At 32.3% G+C, this 22539-nt stretch overlaps 4 protein-coding genes across 6 annotated transcripts; 3 read left to right on the plus strand and 1 right to left on the minus strand.

The window, feature by feature from the left end:
• Positions 1-2856: 2856 nt before the first annotated feature.
• On the plus strand, positions 2857-8629 carry LOC137812467 (WD repeat-containing protein YMR102C). Of its 2 annotated transcripts, none has more exons than XR_016518816.1 (7): positions 2857-5455; positions 5565-5655; positions 5833-5990; positions 6083-6134; positions 6254-6319; positions 6405-6498; positions 7496-8629. XR_016518816.1 is itself a non-coding variant. In XM_068614448.2 (7 exons), exons 1-7 carry the CDS (start codon positions 4457-4459, stop codon positions 8041-8043), a joined length of 2022 nt encoding a protein of 673 aa, XP_068470549.1. In that variant the 5' UTR covers positions 2899-4456; the 3' UTR covers positions 8044-8629. The 2 variants fall into 2 exon arrangements, 1 of the variants encoding a protein (XP_068470549.1); XM_068614448.2 differs by having other exon boundaries at positions 2899-5455; positions 6240-6319.
• A 2582-nt stretch (positions 8630-11211) lies between these two features.
• Positions 11212-14561, plus strand: LOC137812468 (Amino acid kinase family protein). The gene is made up of 7 exons (XM_068614450.2): positions 11212-11538; positions 11649-11787; positions 12309-12362; positions 12673-12764; positions 13002-13228; positions 13887-14063; positions 14195-14561. The coding sequence occupies exons 1-7, from the start codon at positions 11348-11350 to the stop codon at positions 14311-14313; spliced, it is 999 nt and encodes a 332-aa protein (XP_068470551.1). The 5' UTR covers positions 11212-11347; the 3' UTR covers positions 14314-14561.
• A 1644-nt stretch (positions 14562-16205) lies between these two features.
• On the minus strand, positions 16206-17259 carry MKS1 (MAP kinase substrate 1). Its single transcript, XM_068614451.2, has one exon. It carries the CDS (start codon positions 17001-17003, stop codon positions 16395-16397), a length of 609 nt encoding a protein of 202 aa, XP_068470552.1. The 5' UTR covers positions 17004-17259; the 3' UTR covers positions 16206-16394.
• Positions 17260-20233: 2974 nt separating this feature from the next.
• LOC137812470 (uncharacterized) lies at positions 20234-21854 on the plus strand. Of its 2 annotated transcripts, none has more exons than XM_090298972.1 (3): positions 20234-20538; positions 20631-20826; positions 21114-21854. In XM_090298972.1, the coding sequence occupies exons 2-3, from the start codon at positions 20697-20699 to the stop codon at positions 21599-21601; spliced, it is 618 nt and encodes a 205-aa protein (XP_090155098.1). In that variant the 5' UTR covers positions 20234-20538; positions 20631-20696; the 3' UTR covers positions 21602-21854. The 2 variants fall into 2 exon arrangements, with proteins under 2 accessions (XP_090155098.1, XP_068470553.1); XM_068614452.1 differs by having other exon boundaries at positions 20250-20534.
• The last annotated feature ends 685 nt before the right edge of the window (positions 21855-22539 follow it).

The raw sequence follows: 22539 nt of genomic DNA on the forward strand, positions 1-22539 counted from the left end.
ATTATTTTTGAAATTGAACATATTAACGTAAACTCAAGTAAAAAGCCAACAAAAAAATTACCTATTTTTAAATCATAACATCCACATAACATTTGTAACTTTAGATGCTACTATTGGCTCCAAATTAAAACCAAAGCATTTTACTACTGACATTCACATCTAACATTTAAATTTCCAAGCTCAAGCTACAAGTAAACAAAATGATTAATTTCCAATTTATTAACTAAACAATGCAATTCCCAACCAACTATAATCTTTAATTTACACCAACATTCCAATTTCACATTAAACCAAACTAAGTAAATTAACTCACCTTACTTGAAATTGGCTCGAGATCGAGAAAATCATCAAGAACTAGGTATCCAATAACCTAAACACCTATAAGATTTTAACTCCAAAACAACCAATACAAAAATTAGAAAGAATCTAAAGATTGCTTTAGAAGAATCAAAGCCTCTCAAATGACACAACTAAGGAAGACTATAAAAAATCAAAACAGGTTACAAAGAAAAAATAAACTTCTCTTTTTTAAAATTCAATTGGGTAAATGCACTCCCTATCTCACCAATGTCCACATGGTGTGATCTCATATTGGAGATGAGAAATGAAGTCAAATTTGGTGAAAGAATGGAAGGTTAGAATGAGGGAAAAGAAACAAAGCACATACATGAAGAAAGTTTTTCTGAAAGTGAGAAAAAAGAAAACTTAGAAGGAAAAAGAGAGAGGGAAGAAGAAAATTAAATGGAATAAATCCCATGGGTTCTACATTGTCTGTCCCACGTATATTTTTTCCTCCTTTTTTATTTTATTTTTCATATTTATACTTGTTTTTATAACTCTTTTTAGTTTTCTCCTATTCCAAACTTATCTCTTTGTTTTTTATTTTTTTTTCGAGAACAAATCCTACAATATAAAAGGTAACAAAGTTAAGACTAATCATATCTGATGAGAACTCAATTCGGAGTAAGTTCTTTTTTTTTCCTTGTAATATCTTTTTATTTTTACTCTTTTAGGATATTTTGTAAATCTTTAGCAAGTTCACTAGCTTTTTAAATTGAGAAATATCTCTTAACTATTTTAACCTTTAATCAGTGTTTTGATTATCTTGGCAATCTTTCATTAGGTCCTTAAGAGTTTTGGTCAATCCTACTATGTTATAACTATTATTTGGAATACAAGCAACTGTCAAGTAATGGAAGCTACCTCAAGATGTAATTGAATTTATTAGTTTACTATGAGAGTAATTATTGTTAAAATTGTTGGATCTGTAGTTGATTTTTTGGATTTCATTAATTGATTTTGATACTTATGGTTTTCAACCTTATAATAGTCAAAGTTAATATAGAAATTGTGTGTTCATTTAGATTTTAGTTTAAAGTTGCATTTTAAACTTGTTGAAATAATTAGAGTGGGGAGAAAATGTTTTGAGAATTTTTTTTTTACTGAATTGATGTTTTTTCATATCGCTTGAGCCTCGAACAATATTCAAACAATGATCATCAACTTAAGTGGAAAATAATATTGCTCAAACAACCAAATGGACACACAAATAATACTACTCCATGTTCAAGCTAAAAACTAAAATTTAGACAAGATAAATTCCACAACAATTTTCTCCTCCATTAATTAATTTATAAAATACTCATAAATAGATATATACAAAAAAATGATAAATATATGTATATTATTAATTTATATTAATAAATCACTTCTAATTTTTAAAATCACTCATAATAAAATTATATAATATAAAAAACTGTTAAAGTATTGCATATAATTATGTGATTTTCAAATATAAATTTTATATATATGTATATATATTAAAAAAGGAGGCCGAGGCCTCTCACCCATCAAGATACATCTGGCTCTATTCGGACATCTAAAGTTGAAAATATCTCTTTCCATAAGAAAAAAATAGCATTCATAGGAAATCATGATTTTTTTAAAATGTTATAATTTTCGGGAATCATTCTAAGAGGAGATAAGAAACTAATATTTTGTAGTTAAAAAATTATTTTCATTAATAAAATTAAATAATTTAATATAATAAATAATTAAGATGTCTGGTTAAGCTATGTTGTAACTCATTAATTATCAAGAAATTCATATAAATATTTCTAAAATTATCTATGAAAAATAAAATAATTTTTAATCATTCATCGATTATAATATTTAGGATGGATTTTAAGAATTGTGATTTTCCCACATAAAGATTATTTTGTTTAATCAAGCATTCTAAAAGATAATAAAAGAAAAGAAAGAAGTAATTGTTTACCATTTAAGATGAAACACTTATCCTATGTATGGAACAATTAAAAGGAAGAAAAAGATTGTTGTTTGGTTACCTAATAACATGGAGAAAAAGAATAAATTCTTGATAGACCATAGTTTCTGCTTTGTGTTAAATTTGAAGAAACAAGTCATCCTCACTTTTATATATAAGTTTCTATTCAAATACATATTACTTTTTCTTTCTTCTTTCACCTTTTGTGTATATAAAACTAAACAAAAAAAGAAAGTGTAAGAAAAAATGGATCCGAAATGATGCAAAAAACATTAGAGTAATGTAGAGGTTGTTGAAACAGGCACTTACTTACTGGAGAAGTGTATGGAAATATGAAAGGAAGATTATAATTTGATTTGAGTTTTATCCCTGGCAGTGAGTGAGTGAGTGAATGAGTGAGGTAAGGATTGATTGGAAATGACAGAGAAGGGATGATGAGTGAAGAGAAGAGATTGGAATTAAGCAGAGAAAATTGAGGGGAAATGAAGAGGTGGTGTGACAAGGAGTGAGAACATTTTGGAACCTTGGATGAATGCTAAACTCTAATAATGATGTAGACTATGATCTATCTTATCACCATCTCCTTTTCTTTCCTCTCTCAAAACACATGTCATGCTTCCCTTCTCCTTCTCTCTCATTTCCCTCACACCTTCTATTCCGTACACCTCCGGTCCCCGCCACCTCTCTTCCACCACAGATCACACACTCTCTTTCCCTTCCCTTGTCCTTTCAATTAACTCATGTGAGTGACAAGCTCCCAGCTTTAAAAAAAATACCCTTTTTTGATTCCCCTTTTTCAGAAGGAATTGACTTTCCAAGAACTTAATGCTGTGGGCAATAGAAAGTGGCAATGTTTGCCGTGTCAATTTATATGTGACCTCAACCACAAGGTATGGTATGGTGTGAGTGAGCATATCATATCAGGCCTAACACAACCCTTTCCTTCCCAGCAACACCATCTTTTCTTTCTCCTTGTTTCTCCATTTACATGGGAATAGTAAAGAAAGTACAACATACCCTAATAGGCATATAGGAGACCTTAACCTATAGCGCCCTCAATCAATACAAGAATATACTTATACTACCACACCACACAACCCGAGAAAATTTAAGTGCAAACTGCAATGCAGAGAGCAACAGTGCTAGCTGTAACTACGAAAGCCTATGAGGGTCCATAGTGGCCACCTACGACTCTATGACCACCTAATTGGCCTAACACTTTTGAGTTTTCACTTTCGTTTTCTCAGCCTTCTCTCTAGTTCCGTGTACTAGTGCTGTTGTAAGTAACAGCTTCTTAAAACAACAACAACGCTTGTAACTTGTTGTGAGCAAGTAACCAGTTGCCAATCAATGCCACTTTTCTAGTCACAGCAAACATAGCAGAAAGTTGAGAATCAAATCAACCTTTGTCTTCATTCGGGGTTACGAAAATTGTTCTCTGTAAATGGAAACGGTTATTAAAAATCCTTGCTTTTTCTTCCGTGTCTGACTTTAAGGTTACACTACACCAATGTCACAGATCATAGGCGGGGATTACGAGGCGTGATATTAAGATAAGAAAGGAGAGGCATAACATTAACAAACACTATATCGCCGCTCGTGCGCTTTGCCAATCTTCAAGTCCCAAAATCCAGATCTCGAGGCATTTTCACTTGTTCATTACTGGTTGAAGAACTTTTGCCTATCATAAGGGTTTTTGTGTAGACATGGCCATGATAGCTTGGGGATTGTGGATCATGTTGAATTTGGGCATTGTTTGACTTGACACTAGCACGTAATCCTGGTATAGTCTCCACTTTGAACTAAGCTTGGACTTTGTTTCTGCTCTGTATTTCATGATTATGAATATCTATGATCTATAGTCTATTGGGGTGTGTCGAATTGTTAAATAGTATTCTTTCTGTGCTGGGAGGTTTTTGAACTTGCAAATAAGCTGTTGTCATTTACTCATTGGTGGCTAGTTGGTTCTTTGTACTTGGTCCATGGCTTTAACCTGTGACATTTAATATTCTACTGTGTTTTGCATAATTGGGAAGAGAAATTTGGTCCTTGTTTGGAATTCCCTATTTTAAGGTCTTGAGAAGTAGTGAATTGATTGTTGGGAGAAGGGTTAGGACTTAAAGGTGAGATTTTCATGTGGGAGGTGGTTTGTTTCAAATACAAGTGTGAGATATGCTGGGCTCTGATGATGGAGATATTGATGTGTTTTTTGACTCACTGGATAGTTTGTCAGCTCAAGATTCTGTTTTAGCCAAAGAAGAGTTTGACTCTGAAAGGTATGGTTGTGATTATGGTGACATTTGGGTGAAGGAGCCTGTTAGTGTGAAGGAAAGGAGGGAACGTTTCTTGCAAGATTTGGGTTTAGACTATGCTTCTTCTTCCGAGGTTTGTTATCAAGAGAGAATGAACTTTGATGACTCATCCATCAGTTTGGGATTTGAGAGGATCAGGGAGTGTAGTGGAGCAATCTCGAATGCTTCAATTTCGCATAACGATCAAGTATCTGAGAAGTCGGTTCTCTCTGGAGGCAAAACAGTTTCTGAAGCAAAAATCTCACTGGATGAAATGAAAGGGTGTCCCCAAGGTGAAGCAGATGCAAACTTTGAAGGAAAAGAGCATGACTTCTCTTCTACAAATCAGGAGTACAGAGAAGCTGATGCCCAAGAATTTCAGGATTTTGATATGGGTAAAAGGAAAAGGAAAAACTGGTGGAAACGCTTTGTGAACGAGAGGAGAGGGGTTGAAGGAAATGCTAGATCAAAATTTAATGCGGGGGCAAATAAAACTCGAAGAATAAAGGTAAGGCAGAATAAAAAGAGGTGGCTAGAGTTTAGTGGCCTATTCATTGGACAAGAGGTTAGAGCTCACAAAGGTCTAATCTGGACCATGAAATTTAGTCCCTGTGGTCAGTATTTAGCCAGTGGAGGTGAAGATGGTGTTGTTCGCATATGGCGTGTTACATCACTGGATAAATCAAGTATTTGTTTCACCTCAAAAGACAGCACTTCTAATTGCAAAGTGGAATGTAAAAACACTTCTCCTAAGAAGAAAAACTCATGCCAACCCTTCATCTTCCTTCCAAATAGTATTTTTCAAATTGAAGAATCACCACTGCAAGAATTTTTTGGTCATTCCAGTGATGTCTTGGATTTGGCTTGGTCTAATTCAGATGTGAGTTCGTAGCAGAAGCTTGTTATCCCCTTCTAATCTTGCAATATGCTCTATTTGTTCTGCTTGAAATTTTAATATTCCTTAAAGCTGACAAAAATTTCTTGTGCAGATTCTCCTCTCCTCTTCTATGGATAAAACTGTTCGTTTATGGCAAATTGATTGTAATCAAAGTCTTAGTGTTTTCCATCACAATGACTATGGTATGTATAAGAGCACCGTCCCTTTTGGCTTGAGTTTTTCTTTACCATACTGTAATTGGTCAATATAATATATAAAACACATACTTTGTTTATCTTCATAATCATAATTTGAAACATTACTATCTCTTCATCCCATGAATGTAGTTATAATTGTCTCTTTATTTTTAATGAAAGCAGTGACATGCATTCAATTCAACCCTGTTGATGAAAATTACTTCATTAGTGGGTCCATTGATGGAAAGGTTCGAATATGGGGGATACGTGAAGAGCGAGTCATTGACTGGGCAAATATACGAGATGTCATAAGTGCTATAAGTTACCAGGAAGATGGGAAAGTATGTGATGAATTCTTGATGGGATCTTTTCTTGAGTTTGGATCTGGTTACATATTTTGACACTGGTTACCATTGACTATTTACATTTGCAGGGATTTATAGTTGGTTGTGTTACAGGCACTTGTCGTTTTTATGTTGCTTCAGGTATGTACTTTTTGAGTTACCAAATACCAATTACTATAGTTATGAAGCCTCCTTACAAAAGATAAAATAGAAAGGACAATCTAAATTGGATTTCTAATGATTTAGGAAAATATTTCCAGCTTGAGGCGCAGATAGATGTATGTGGTAAGAAGAAAGCATCAGGCAACAAGATTACTGGCATTCAGGTTTCATTCTATTAACTCTTTACTACTAACATGCTATACTTTGTCCTTTATCTATTTACATCATAACACCCTTGTTGCTGTGCAGTTCTCCCAAAAAAGTTGCCAGAGAATTATGATCACAACAGAAGATTCCAAAATTCATATTTATGATGGCATCGAGCTTGTTCAGAAATACAAAGGTACAGCATTTAGTTATTGGGAGAATAATAGAATTTATTTAAAAGTTCTTCAGCGGTCCATCACCTTAACAATATGTGTTTTGTATTTTCTTATAGAAGCTGACCATCTCTCACATTGTGAATTGTTAACTTAATTTATATAATATATTCGGCTATAATTTTTTGTTGTCTGTTAATCGTGACAAGCTTTTTCATATTTTTAAATAATTAAAAAATAACTTCTGATAGCTCTACCTAGGTGTAATCTTTTTTTTGAGCTCAATTGTGATTATTTTCTTTACTGTATTCCGAGGTTTTGTTGATTTATCTCTGTAATCCTGTTAATGTTTGTTTCACTTTATTTCTCATGTCTGTCACTTTGAACAGTTTCAAATATCATTGGTTGATAGTAGTAGATTAATTTTGAAAAACCCACAAACTGAACTTCTTCCCTCACATGGGTTGTGATTTTATTTTATTTTTATTCTTTCTATTGTACAAAATTGTGCCATTGTTTTCTTTTATGGCATCAGATCTGGTAGGCTGATGTCAGGCTTAAGGAATTGTTTTATAAATTGTAATATATAGAGAATTCATTCTGAATCCCTATTCTATCTAGATACTCAATTTTAAAGTTATTTTTTTCATTCATCTCTTAAGTTTGGTTCTTTAATGAGTAATTATAGGAAAATAAAAGAAAAAATAAATACATTAAACTTTTTTTTCTAAGTTAAAATGTTTCAAGTTCTTATCAAGAAGTTTATCCAAACATTACTTTAATAATCATGTAAATATTGTCACTTTTTGTAAATCTACAACACTAACACATTGTCATAAACATTATGTTGGGTTGTTTTGCTGACTGTATTCTTTTCTGATCTAATTCTTGACTTTATTACTTTCACTGGTTTGTTATTTCTATATAACCTATTCACTTCTATTTGTTTTACATTATATGCTTAATGATTGGTTTTGCATTAAAAATTGTAAGTCAGTGTTAGGCTTATTACTTGCACAGGTCTTCCAAAGTCAGGAAGTCAAATGTCGGGCTCATTTACATCTAGTGGAAAACATATAATTTCAGTTGGAGAGGACTCTCATGTTTACATTTGGAACTTGGATGACTTGGGAAATGCTTCTCCTAAACACACAAAATCTGAACGCTCATGTGAGTACTTTTTTTCCAAGGGTGTTACTGTTGCAATACCTTGGTCAGATGTGAAAGCATATCAAAGGGGTTCTAGCAGTAACTTTTCCCACCATTCTTCAGAAATGCAAAACCAATCAGAGATTGCTCCTGAGATCAGAGATCCAGATCGTTTTTCTCTTGGTAATTGGTTTGCCATTGATGGCACATGCAGAGGTTCAATGACATGGCCTGAGGAGAAACTTCCTAGCTGGGATTTACCTATAGCAGAAGATAAATATGATGAGCAGCAGTTATGTCACAAAAATACTTGTCAAGACAGAATTGTGTCAGAAACATGGGGGCTATCAATTGTGGTGGCTGCTTGTGATGGAACTATTAAGACATTCCACAACTTTGGATTACCCATTAGGTTCTAAGACAATGTAATGGTCATGTTGGTGTTGAGTAACCATTTCACTCACTCTTTGTAAGGAATGTTGGTTCAGCCTTGATGCCTTCCATGCACAAGAACTTTTGCCACTTATCCATCAAGGCTTTGCTTGGTAAAGGTGGAAATTTACAAGGGTCTTTTAATGCCTGGAAATTCAACATAAGTGGCTAAGGATAGCCTTGGATTAAAGTAAATTTACAAATTCCAACACAGTAAATAAAAAAGGAAAAAAATTATTGTTTTGGAGATCAAATATTTTGGAACTTCTCTAACTTTTAATCCAAGCATTCACTGGCTGGGAAGACAGAGTTTGAAGCTCCTGGTATCATGGTCACTCTCACAGGATTATCAGTGTTAAATCCATGCAGAATGTCAAGGCTTTTGACATGTTCTACAAATTTGTACACTCAACTATTGAGATTTGCCTCTAGTTTAATGTGGTTTTGGTGAGTCATGCCAGTGGCCACACAAGAATCCTAGTCTCCTCTTCATCAACCAACATTTTGATTAGATTATTTATTCAGCAGTACAAATTTAAAATGCAATTGAAATTTTATTCCATTATGCTCTTCTCTGTCACTCTCTAGAGTTATGTTATTATTATTAGATAAAAGAAAAAAAAAATTGCCACATGTTCGGATTGAATTTAATTTAACTATCAATTCAACTTTAATTTTTTTTTATATATATTTAGCAAAACAATCCAACCTAATTCATTTATAATTAAATTGTGTAAGATTATATTGTTGAGTTGAATATTTAAAAAAGAATGATCAACTCTTAAAAAAAACACCCTAAAATAAATATTTTCAATATTTTTGTAATATTTATGAGAAAAATAATACTTTCAAATACATATATTAATAATATTCGTATACTATAACAAAAAATACAATTAGATGAGTTCAAGAACTGGATGTGACTCGCTTACATTTACACCCATACATTTCTATATTTTTTTTTATCTTCTTTTAAATTAATTAAATTACTATACTTTAAAAAAAAAATATTTTTCTCGAATTTCACCAATCTTTACCCTACCAAACAATTTAATTTAATTGTTTTTATTTCTTTTCAGTAATGGTTTACTTAATATATTCGCAAAATTATTGGAATTATTTTCAATAATTAATCATATAGATAGAACCAGCAGAGAACAAATGAAATTAAAGAATACATATAAATATTAAAGAAGCTAAACTTTCATTGAAAAAGAAAGATAGTAGGGTAAAAATATAAGTTAAAAAACAATAAACTATTGTCTAATTCTTTGATGTAAACCAGATTCTAGTGGGTGCAAGTAAATTCATGTAAGAATTTTTTTTCTTCTATGAATTAAAACTGTTTCAACAGTTTTTTTAAGATTTTTTTTCAACAAATATAACAAAATATAATAAAATAGTTGTACTTAAGTCCAAATTATGACTAATCATGCACCCAAAAATTGCTAGAAAATTAAAAAAAATATTAAATAAGTAATATTGTACAAGTTAAAAAGTACATTTGAAAATTTACACGTAATAAAAACTCGAAGGGTAAAAATTTTCACGCAATAAAAGGAGAATACAAAAAACATTAGAGTTGAAAAATGTATAAATACTTTATAATATATTGTAATTAATTAATGAAATAGTTAGGAATAATTTTAGAAAATGAAAAAAAATAGATTTTATCTTAAAATGACAATTAATGAATAAATTAGTTAATCTATAAACATGTTATGAAACTAGCTAGCGGGATAACATTATCAAAAACAAAGATTTAAGATATAATAATAAAAATGAAGAATAAAAAAATTCAATTAATAATTTCAGTAGCTACTGTAAGACCTATTTTTAATGTTTGTACTTGAAAAATAATTTAAGTTATTAAATTTAAATGATTATTCAATAAAAAAAATATATTAGAAGGGACATGGTAAATTTTAGTGTAATAGTTAAATTAAAAGTAAGTTTCACTAATTTTTTTGAAGTTGTAGAAAATAATTAATATTAACATAACGCTCTAATATTTAATGTCAAGCTATATATATTAATCAAAATATTAACTAATGTTAAACTAATCCAACAAAATTATTTTGGAAAAAAATGTAAAAGAAAAAAAAGGAAACAGTCTTTAGCATTTTAAAAAGGAAAAAAAAAATGTCTCAAACCACACTTATTCATTAATAGTAGAGTTTTGCATTAAAGTGATGTTTTATCAAATTGGATAAAAAAATTAAAAATGATAGATTTGAGTAAGTTTGGTTAAATTCACCATTTCAATGATAATTTTGTATTTTATATAAGTAGTTATTTGAATCACGAATTATTTTTTATTATATCTTAATAAATTTATAAATATAAAATACAATTATTTATGTTATTAATTAAAATTTTATTATTTATGTTTTTAATTATAAAAAAGTGTTATTTGTAAAATCAATGTTTATGTAATTAATTATTTTCAGGAGGTACATAAATTATTTGAATCACGAATTATTTGTAAAATCAATGTTTATGTAATACAATATCTTTTTAGTTCATAAATTTTGAATAATGCTATTTTAATTTGGAAATTTAATAATTATATACTTTTGTTATCTTAAATACAAATTATTTAAAAATAATGTTTTCTATTTTAATTTTTATCTGATGATTTTATTTTTTCTTTTGTCTCTTTAAGTATTCTTTTCGTAGAGACTATAACAGTTGTAAATTGTAATTCATTTGGTCAGTTTATTTTTGTTTTTTTAAAGATATTTTATTAATGAAATAAAAAATATTTGTATTTCTTTGTCTAATTTACTTGTTTCAAAAATAAGTAATATTATATTTTTTAAGGATATTAAATCCTTACAATATATTAAATAAGTAATTTTTAAAATTCATTTATTTAAAAAAACTTATTTTAAGTTTAAATAAAGTGATATTACTATTAACTCTTCTCCTTGTTACTATTACGGTTCCCATAGTTATTATATTAAGATAATTAATATTAAAAACATTATAACAAATTTCTTACCATGTTTACTGTTCTTCTTCGATGCGTTAAAACCTTTGGAATGGTTTCTTAAGATATTTGGTTTTTGTTTTGTCTGGTGACCATTGAGACATCTCAACACGGATTTATTGTGCCCTAGATCTTTGAACAGGGAAATTGTCTTTGAGAAATGTATATATATATACTATGATTATTATCGGAAATGAAATTGAAAATTAAAAAAAAAAATCAAAGTTATCTTGAGCGGCAACTAAAACCTCTGCAACTGAGGGTTTGGTGGCAGCAACAGCACAGAGCCAAACTCTCTAATGGCAGTCTCCAGTTCTCTCTTCTCTTTCTCTCTTTCTTCTTCTCTTCATTCATCTTCGCTCTTATGTCTTCCGAAAACCCTCTCCCCTTCCTTCACTTCTACACTCCGCAGTTCAGCCCCTCACGCAAATTTCGCTGTTCGCTCTTCTTATTCTGAAATGGGGTCTTCCCCTGAGCCAATCGAATTCAGGTTTTTTTTTTCTTCTTATTGTTTTGGGTTCCCCAACAAGCTTTTTGTATAAATGCTTCAGTGGAACTCCGATGGGAATTGTTGTGGTTGAAAAAATAATTTGTTGGCAGGAAGCCCATCCCGGCCAGGGCTCACTTGGAACTCTCAATGAATGAAAATAACAATCCATCGTTTAAATGGCGAAGGGTTTTGCTCAAAGTCAGTGGAGAAGCACTTGCAGGAGACAATTCTCAGAACATTGACCCAAAGGTAGCATTGTCACTCTATTTGTCTGTTGAGTTCTTCTTTATATAATTACAACTTCTAACTTGCAGAGCAGTATGTTTTTCTGTTATTTTAACGCCTTGATTGTTTATAATAAGTTTTGTAATTGTTCATTAGAAGTTTAGATGGAAACTCACGGGTTGACTTAGTGGTTAAACACCATGGGTTCACAGGTTGTAGAGACGATTCAAGTTACGAGGATAATGTATTTGATCTTCTGTGTAAAAAAGTTGTGGTGTCAATGACTGACATAGAATCATGAGTGGCGGGATTAGTCTATGATCCAATAGACGGGGAACTCATGACAAGATAAAAAGTAATAAGTTTAGATGGGTGTATAGATGACTTGGATACTTAAAAGGGACATTTTAGGGAAATAAGAGAAAAAGTTTATTAGAGAGGAGTGGCAATGAGCACTTACTGAAAACAAAAAGAATTGAAGCATTTTCCTATTTCATGATGTTCTCGGCAGTGTTTCTGAATTTGTTTTCTATGGTTGGATACAGATAACCATGGCCATCGCAAGGGAAGTGGCAGCAGTGACTCGCCTTGGCATTGAGGTGACTACAATGGATTTTTTTTAGACTAATACATTTCTGTTTCTTCTGATGTGGTTTTTCAGCTGCGTCCTCACAACTTATAGTGCATTTGGCTAATTGAGTGAGATTTGCAGTAGTTTTGGGGGATTGTTATTGATTATTGATGTGTTTTACAAATTAATCTTTTGAAGTGTTACATGGATCTATTTTGTATTTGGAAGTGAAATTGGGAGAGTCCACTGCAAGTTAGAACATTTTACTTGAACTTATTCAAAGCTTTTTAACTGGTTTTCAAATTTTGGTGTTATGAGTTGGCTGGCTCATGTTTCAGGTTGCACTAGTAGTTGGTGGAGGTAACATCTTCCGTGGATCCTCCTGGGCTGGAAGTAGTGGACTAGACCGCTCGTCTGCTGATTATATTGGGTGATTTCCTCTATCTTTCTCAAGTGCCTACCTTAGATCTTCTGTCAGAACTCTTTTTGCGTGCTTACAAAAGTCTGTTAATTTTATCTCATAGATCAAGTCAGGGCTCTTCTGTGCTGGTTGTTCATTTGCATTTCCAATTTGCCATGATCCAATGTACTTTGGGTCACTAAAAGTGTATAATACAGTTGAAGTAATACTCCTCGTTTTGCTAATTTTGTTTAATTTATCTTCTAGGATGTTGGCCACTGTCATGAATGCTATATTTCTTCAAGCAACAATGGAGAGTATTGGCATTCCTACTCGGGTGCAGACTGCATTTCGTATGTCTGAGGTTGCAGAACCATATATACGGAGAAGGGCTGTGAGGCATTTGGAAAAAGGAAGGGTTGTTATTTTTGCTGCTGGAACTGGAAATCCATTCTTTACCACAGATACTGCTGCAGCACTCCGATGTGCAGAGAGTATGTTATAGTTTTATTGTTGTGTGACCCTACCTGTTTTTATCCTAAAAATGGATTTAATTTTTTTGTTTTAAATTTAGTAGGCATAAGCTAAACTTTCCTTGTCTTAGTTTTATTTTCTCTGTTTTTTTGGATATAGGATTAGGAAAGGGAAGTGTTTGGCTAATCCCTTTCCAACATACTTTTTATATAAGGAAAACTCATATTCATTTAATTCAATTTGGTTCATAATGTGAATTCATTTTGCTTATTTATGAAATTTGAGTGAGGTAAGGTGTTTTATAATTCCTAACTTTTTTTTGAAAATATTATCTTGTAATATTTCTTTTCATGATTTTTTCAAAATCAAGATTAAATTATTCAAAACTTTCTTTTAAGATTTATTCAAGAGAAAAAAATTGAGGTAATCGGTCCACAATTAAGTTAAACCCCTCATGGGTTTACATCACTACCACACCTCATGGGTTTACATCACTACCACACTAAGTCTCTCTGTTTATTGTTGATGGCTTCATTTACAATGTTATCTCTATCACTTTTTGGCCAGGGATGTAGATTTTTTACGTCAATTTGTTAATGTCTGTGCTAAATATGTTTTCACATTAGTATACGAGGTGAAGTATTGCAGTGGCTAAATTATATTCCATCGTTTATTCAGTTAATGCAGAGGTTGTACTGAAAGCAACAAACGTTGATGGAGTTTATGAAGACGACCCAAAGCGTAATCCACAAGCACGTCTTCATGACACACTAACATATCAGGAGGTAACTTCAAGAGATCTGTCAGTGATGGACATGACTGCGATAACTTTATGCCAGGAAAATAATATTCCAGGTAACGTCGTGCATATAAACCTTTTATATGATTTTTTTTTTAATTAGTATTAGTTTAATTGTCTTCTTACCCTATCAAAACTGAAGTGACTCACCTCGATAAGCTGTCTCTGTCCTTCCCTTATGATGCAGTTGTTGTCTTCAATCTAAACAAACCTGGTAACATTGAGAAAGCTATTAAAGGTGAGAGAGTTGGCACTTTGATTGGGGCAAACTGGAATTCTACCGTATACGAACATGAAAATATTTGAAGTCTAATTACCAATTGATTCTTCTTGTGTTTTTCCTATACAACCTACCTGGTGAGGATGCCAAAAATGTTAGGTGCATTATTAGGTTTTGATGGATTTTTGAAGGGTGCTGTTGAGTCACAACTTTGTAAATATAACAAGTTAGCTTATTATTTGATGTTTCTCTCCAGGTTTGGCATAATTTTACCTTGCCATCTTGTGGTTTAAGCAAAATATATTTGACTCCTGAACTTTGTTCCGTTTGCATTGATTCGGTGTTTTTCTGTCACCCTACCCCTTATTGTCAAAAAGTAAGAAATTCATCATTGGTTCGAAACAAACGTAAACTTTTGCTATCCTCCTTTCTGAAATGTGATTCAGAGGATTTGGAATTGGGATGGTACTGATTTTTATCACCCTCATTCCATTTTCATCCAAAGCAGCTGAAAACCATTGTTTTGGAAACAAAATCAGAAAAAAATAGAAAAAAGAAGAAATGAAAAGTAAATAGCATATTCATGTTTGAAATTTTCGTTGCCTTAGGTTGCACATCTTTGCACATGATAGTTTTCATTTCCAACTTATCATTCTCTGATTCTGGGAATTGCATTTTGATGTTTTCTTATAGCTTGGAACTACCCATCTCAATTAACTATTCTTCCTAAGGGCATAACAATGTGAACATGAAGTGCAGGTTTATGTTGAATCACAAGTACTGCATAGTGAGAGTCTTTTATGCGTGTGTTCACATGTCATTATTTATTTCAAACTACTAAATTTAAGTGTGTTCTTCGTTAAAATTGAAATTGATACGAAACAAATATAGATTTGGAGGGCCTTTAACGTGTTTGATTATTATACTGACATCAATAGTCACAACTTGAATTCGGGAGTTATTTTGGCAAGGTTTTCTTATCACTGTGACCCAAAACATTTTCTTACAACCCTGCTCTTAAAGAAACTCGTTTAAATACAGCAAAATTATATAATTTAATTAATTTCAGAAACTTTATCCTTTGTTCTTAAAAATTATTTATTTTAGTTCTTATAAATGTTACTTTGATTTTTTTTAGTCCGTATAGGTATATTTTCTTAATATATTATTGTGTATGTTGTCTAAACTTTCAAGGATTAAAAATAAATAAATTATAAAGACTAAAGAGGTATATTTAATTGGGATTTTTAGAGATTTTTGTTGTCAAAAAAGTCTCGTGGTACTCAATGAAAAACATTAAACATTAAAAAAAAGATATAATGATATTTAATCGAGACTACTGGAATTTTTTTAGGGATAATAAAAATCCAGTGATGTTTAATTGAGATTTTAAAAGATTAAAAATAGAATAATCTTGTATCCATTATCATACAAATTCCAATCATTTATTTTGTTGACTGTTTTATGGATATTGTGTGACTTATTTATTTACATATATAAATATTATTCTTAAAAAAATAATTTCATCTAGAACATATTTGAGACTTTTCTTTTTTCATTCAAACCTTTTTCAATATCACTAGTGGTAACAATATAGTTATCCTTTCTGATTGTGGGAAATGTGATCATGAAGGTAAAGTTTCTACTCCTTATAAATGAAATTTTTTTCTCTAAATTATACGTGCAGTCACTCTTCTCTCTTATTCTTCTTCTAGTGAGGCAGAATGTCAAAAGAAATTATATTAAACATCAATCTTTCTTTCTTGGTCACAAAGAAGAACATTCCTGGTCACAAAGAAGAACTTTCCTGGTCACAAAGAAGAAGTTGAAAAATCTATAGTGCAGCTTCTTGGGACCAAATTTAAACTAAAGAAATAGATGAAAGAAAATAAAGGGCAATCCATGGAAACAAATGAAGTGAGCATAATGTGTAGTGCAGCACAGAGTAGTGGATCACTGAATGACCATAGTTTGAAACTTAGAATTGAAGAGTCGTGATGTTGTAATTTTATTCTTCCCTTTGGAACCACAAACAATATCTACGCACTACAAAACTTGTGCCACAAAAGTCAGCCATAGTTGAATTTTCCACCATTTCCCCTTTCCAAACCTAATCAATAATCACCACACCAAAAAAAAAAAGGGAAAGTGGTAATGAAAATTAAAATTAGTCGAATAGATTAAAGATGTCGGGCGACGACAGCGGAGAAAACGCGGCGGCGGAAAACAGCCCCGACGGACTTGAGACGAAGCTGTTAGTTGACCAGAATGGGCTCAGGTCGTGCCAAAACGACGTTGTCTGTGACTCGGAGAAAAACCCTGGCGATATCGGAGGCAACGTTGCCGGCGACAATATTCCGGGGAACTGACCCACTTCCACTCCTTCTATCATCAACGCCACATCCTCCTCTCCTCCGTGATCCTTCTCCCTTTCCGATGGACTTGTCCTCTCGATTGCGGCTAGCCTCGCTGCCGGCGAAACGTCGCCGGAGGATGGTCCGGTGAGGCGCTGGACGACGTTCATGAAGTCGTTGACGGGGACGTGGTGGACTTTGGGAGACACGGTGTAGATTATCACCGGCTTTCGGTTCTCCGGTGGCGGCGCTGGTAGGTGCGCGGTAGGGGGCAGCGGCGGCTTACGGGTCTTGTGGATGGTGTGGGAGTCTTTGCTAACTCTGAGCGGCGGTGGACGCGTCCCTTGGAGCTGGAGCTCTTTCTTCCCCGGCGGGGAAGATGCTGCGGCGCCACTGCCGGAGGGAAATTCCGGCAGGTTCATGGCAGAGGTTGTTGATTGAGAGGAAAAGAAGATTGTTATTAAAAAGAGGGCGTTGTTGTTGTTTTGTTGGATCTCAAATTAGCAAGTTTGTAATAATTGTTAATTTATTAGAAAGGAATGCCAAAAGAGAGACTTTGGAGTTTGTTGTTTGAACCAAATAAATCATTTTAATTTTGTTTTTGAGATCAAGGAAATAGATGAGCATTTATTGACCAATAAATGTTTATAGGTCAAAACACGTGTTCTTCTAGTGTTGACAATGAAATATTTCCTCAATAATTAAATTCTTATTAACTTGTCTGTTCTGGCTTATGACACGCCTCATTTGTATAAAACTGGTTGTTGTTTGACACCAATTTTTGCTAGGTAACATTATCGTATCAACTAAACAAAATCACATTCTTAAGTTTTGTTCTTGATGTGTGTGGTGATTCAAAATCCATTTTTATGTCTAATAATTTGCTCTGCCACTGATCAGATCTCTACCAAATGTCATTTTGTCCAACATGGCCATAATTTACATGTTTGATGGATCACATTCTAATGTTTTGTTTGGATTAGAAAGAAAAATTGAAAAAATTAAGTTAAGATGATTTGAAATTTGAAAGGAAAGTCTTAAGAAGGTTAGAGTGTTTAAATTAAAGTAAATAAAGTAAAAAATATAAAGTGTTTACATATATACATAAATCAAATCACAGCACACCATACATACATGATACATAAAAGTACTAAGTGAACTTTAAATCTAACTCAACCTTATAAAACCAGTTTCTAAGATGAGGTTTGCACTAACTAATATACTATAAAGGGTTTTAATCTTTAGTTGACATGAGATCTCCAACATTCTTCTCTTATGTCGATGCTGTGTCACATGATAATTAATGTTACCTGAAACAAGAGTAAAATCAAACTTGAGTGTACTAACACTTTGAGTGAAAGACTAGTTGGTAAAGATTATGCAATCATTTCTCAAGAAAGCTTCAGAACGAACTCATAAGATAAAGCAAAGAACTTGACTTAGAAATATACAATAGGTGAAATGCGAGAGAATTGGGCTGGATTCTAAATAAAAAACATGGTGCTAAATAAGATACAAGATGGATTTTACTTCCTGCATCCCTCATTTTTAAACCTGAACCCTTATAATTTCCAAAATGACTATTTTACACTTTTCGAAATTCATTAAATACATTATAGAACATGTTAGGATTTCTGGAACAAGTTAAAGATTTTGAAACGTATGAAATACATTCTATAATAAATCTTTTAGAACAAGAATTTTGAAATAAACCTTTCTTTTCTTCTTCTTCTTCTTTTGCAGTGGTGATGGTGCAGAAGCGGCGTCATTTCACCCAATTATGAGGGTGCAGGTTCATAAATGGGGTGCAGGAAATAAAAGCCCTACAGTGTTGGTACAAATTAGTTTTAGGCAGGCCCATATGAAGAGAGGGATTGCGCAGATGAAATAGAAGAGTTGAACGGCCCAGTTGAGTAGTAAGATATAATAAAAGCTAAGAAAAAAAAATCGTGATTAAGAATTCACAAGAGAAAAACTATAGGTGGAAGATTAATTTTGATAAGTCCATTAATAAAAGTGGGGCACCTTCCTTAAATTTGAAATATTTGGCTAAATTTTACTTTGAGTTGGTCTTGAAACATTTATATGTTTAGGAAATGGATGTATTATTTAATATCATGCTTGAATAGAAGAAGCAGAATAAAAATCATAAAAATATGTTCAATTTAAATCGCAAAACTCTGATTTAAAATCAATTCAAACGAAACAATAAATATTTTTTACAATTTTATATTTTGCACATATTTTAGTTCTGTACACATTTAATTATATATACTATATTTTGAATATATAAATCAAGTTAATTAGTGTTAAGGTAGTTTTGTGTTTGATTGCTCGGTTCAAAATTTAAATTAAACACCTATTTTTATCAATTTTTAAATTCTATTTTCCAACATTAATTCAACATATCAGGGTCATATCATTTCTGATATATTATACGAGTAAACTTTTATTTAAATAAAATATTAATCATCTATTATAAATTTAACAACAAATAAAATATCAAACTAAAATTTACTATTTTATAAAAGGTACAAGAACTTAATTTAAACAATCAAAACTAAAAAATTAAATCATTTATATGAAAAAATGTCATTCAAATCAAAGAAACTAAATCACTTATATAAAAAAATATCATTATACTGCTATCTTGGCCGTACCATATTTTAAGTTTGTGAGAACAGAATGAAAACTAGAATGAGAAATATTACTCAAACAAATATTTATTAGTTAAATGTCACTTATTTTTATTATTATTATAAATATTAATAATAATAATAATAATAATAATGTACTAGTATGGGTGAGATTGAGATTCGGTCACCCTGACCGAGACCAGGAAAATCTGGTCGATACAAGGGAAACTTGGCCGATACAAGGGAAACCACCACAACCGATTAATGCTCAAATCAAGGTCAGTGAAGCTAATATATCATTAAGGATTAAGTAATACAGTCATAAGTGTGATCCATTCCACTAATTCAGACCCAATAAGGTAAGTTCATTAAAATAATATAAATAGGGCGATTTTCAAGGAGAAAAGTACGTCATTTATTACTGTGCACCTACCCGAGTGTCGATCACCCGCTTTACTGACTTGACCGTCAGAGTGCCTTCTGCAGGTAACTTCCCCATTTTGGCGTTCACCCGAGACTGAGAGCTGAAGGAGAAATACAAAGGCAAGAAGGATCCCAGCAACACCCTAGTAACCTGCCCGAGAAAAGGAAGAAGACAAAGATTTCAACAATTCTCATCTCCCTAACCAGAACAAATAATAATTATATATTAATTATATTATGTTAGTTGGAATGTTTGAAGTAATCTTAAAACATATAGAATGGTTGAAGTCGCGTGAACTAAGATTTTTTTAAAAAAATATTTAATAATCTAGTTCTAATGTTCAAAGTATCACCAATAAAAAATAGTTTAATAAAATTTTGTTCTTAATTAAATTCATTGTTTTCACTGAGTAGAATGATTTTCGGATAGCGAATTCGCGTGATTAAGAAAAAGGAAAGTCTTGAGAGAGATAATTCTAGAATACATTGAAAATACATAGTTGTGTCATTTTCATGATTACTAAAACAAAGAATTAAGATAAGGATATTCCGACAGTATACCTCAGCAACATTTTTAACCTATTTTATTTATAAAAAAAATTATTCCTTGATTTAATATATATTAAGCTTATCAGCACTGAACCTCATCTATGATCTGTCACCACAGAGGTGCTGTTTCCACCGCCATTCCATGTTATATATAATAAATCCAAACCTCACACTTATTTCCACTTCTCTTTTGACTTTCACAAAACGGAGATGGCAAGTTTAGAGGAAGACGAGTTGGTACAAATGGTGCAAGATTTTATAGAATCCGAATCAACATCCTCCACAACTTCCACTTCCTCAAATTGCCACACCTTAAGCCACACAACCCAATATTTTATTCTGCAGGTAGGTACTGTTCTATGTCTCCGGTTTTTTCTCCATCTTTGTCTTGGTTTTAAGGTTGTCTCTTATCTGTTTTCTCTATGTTGTTTATGGTTTCAGGATGTTCTAAGGAGTGAGGGTGATGCAGCAGCTGAGGCTAAGGTGTTGAAGTGTGTACTGAAGCATATGAGAGGTAGAAAGGTTGCAGAGAAAAGAACTAGTCTCAGTAGATGGCTTGCTATGAGGATGAAAATGGATGGCCTTAATGCCTCTATATGCCACACGTCTTGGGCCACCTCTTTGGGTTGTCCTGCTGGTGGGTCTTTCTTTATCTGCCTTTTCACCACTTCTAGTTAAATCTGTGTACCCAAATGAAATATCCAAATTTGGACTTCAATTGCTACATATTTGGATTATTTGGTTTACTGTGCTAAGGAGATAGGTGTAAAAATTTAAGGCAGACATGATGTACCCTTTTGGTAGTTCTTATGTTAAAATTTGAAATCTGTCCTTGGATGTCAAAATTAATGTGGGGACACAAGGCACTATGGACTATGAAGTGAAATTTATCCTTTTTTTTTGTGTTTGTGCAAACATGAACAGGTGAATACGAGTATATTGAGGTGATACCAGAGGATGAGGATTATGGTAAACCTTTGAGGGTGATTGTAGATATAGATTTCAGGTCCCAATTTGAAGTTGCGAGGCCTACACAACACTATAAAGAATTGACAGATTCAGTTCCTGACATTTTTGTTGGGACTGAGAAGAAGCTGTGCAACATAATTTCCTTGCTGTGTTCTGCTGCTAAACAGTGCCTAAGAGAGAAGGGTCTTCACGTGCCTCCATGGAGAACCGCTTCATACATGCAAGCCAAGTGGCTCTCCGTGAGTCGAAAAGAGGCTAACCATGCAGGTGGTGGAAGAGAAACTTATGTGGGATCAAACGGTGATGTCATTGGTGATGATGAACATACTGATATTATTGGTGAGTGGGTACCTCCATTACTGAAGCCCAAGAAAAGAGATTTGGGTGGTGGATCTAGTTTGTCAAATCAATTATCTAACATGAGTCTAAACTATTGTTGCTAGCTAGGCGAGTCTCTTTATCCTCAGAACTACTCAATTTTGGTCTCGATTTTGGACTTCTTTCTGCTGAACTCTGTGATCAACATCACAAGTATTTTTGTATTGCCATAAAATAAGCACACTCAGCACAGAAAAGAAACAAATAACCACTGCTTACGTTAGTTTTGGAGTTTAGTTCTTATTTTGTGAGCAAGCAGTGCCTGTAATCCACTGGAGGATCCTGTTGTTGAATAAAGGAATATCCTTATCTGTTTCATTTTTTTTTTCTGCTTCAAAGGTTTTCAAGCTATGTATGTGAACCATGTGCCTTTAGATGAGAATAACATTTTTCTAAGAATCACATTTTTCTGATTTAAGAATATCCTTGAATTTGTTTCTAAGGCAATCTAGGGGTAATTTCCACTTGAACTTGGAAATGTTGAGAGACAAAGGTTATATATTTTCGTGTTTTAAATGTAAAACGTGGAATGTTTATACCATGGATGTGGATAATGTTGGAAAGGAAAGATATGATTCCTTCTTTCTGCCCCTTGTTCCACACCACACTTTTTTTTTAACTTTGGAACTTTTAATATATTTTCTATTTCTATTCTTATATATGGAATGTTTACTTTTGTGTAAAAAAAACGAAATGTTTATATAAAAGTAATTTAATTCGCATATACATCACTCAGAAATCGACACGAAAGTACTCCACGAGATAATTAAATTGAAAATGCTTTTACTTGGAACTCAAAATATTATATTGACGTTTTTAATTTGTCTTTGTAACTAAATTCAATAAGATCAACTTGGTGACGAAATATGAATAATTTGCATAACAATTTTTGGTTTAATTCTTTAAGCTACATTGTTTCATACATGGATTGTTGGAGGCAATGCAGGAGAGTTGATGAAATCGATTTGTATTAATAAAAATGTTAAGAAATGAGAGGTATGAT

The sequence above is a fragment of the Phaseolus vulgaris genome, chromosome 2, assembly GCF_051622355.1.
Source record: "Phaseolus vulgaris cultivar YP4 chromosome 2, ASM5162235v1, whole genome shotgun sequence".
Lineage (NCBI taxonomy): Eukaryota > Viridiplantae > Streptophyta > Magnoliopsida > Fabales > Fabaceae > Phaseolus > Phaseolus vulgaris.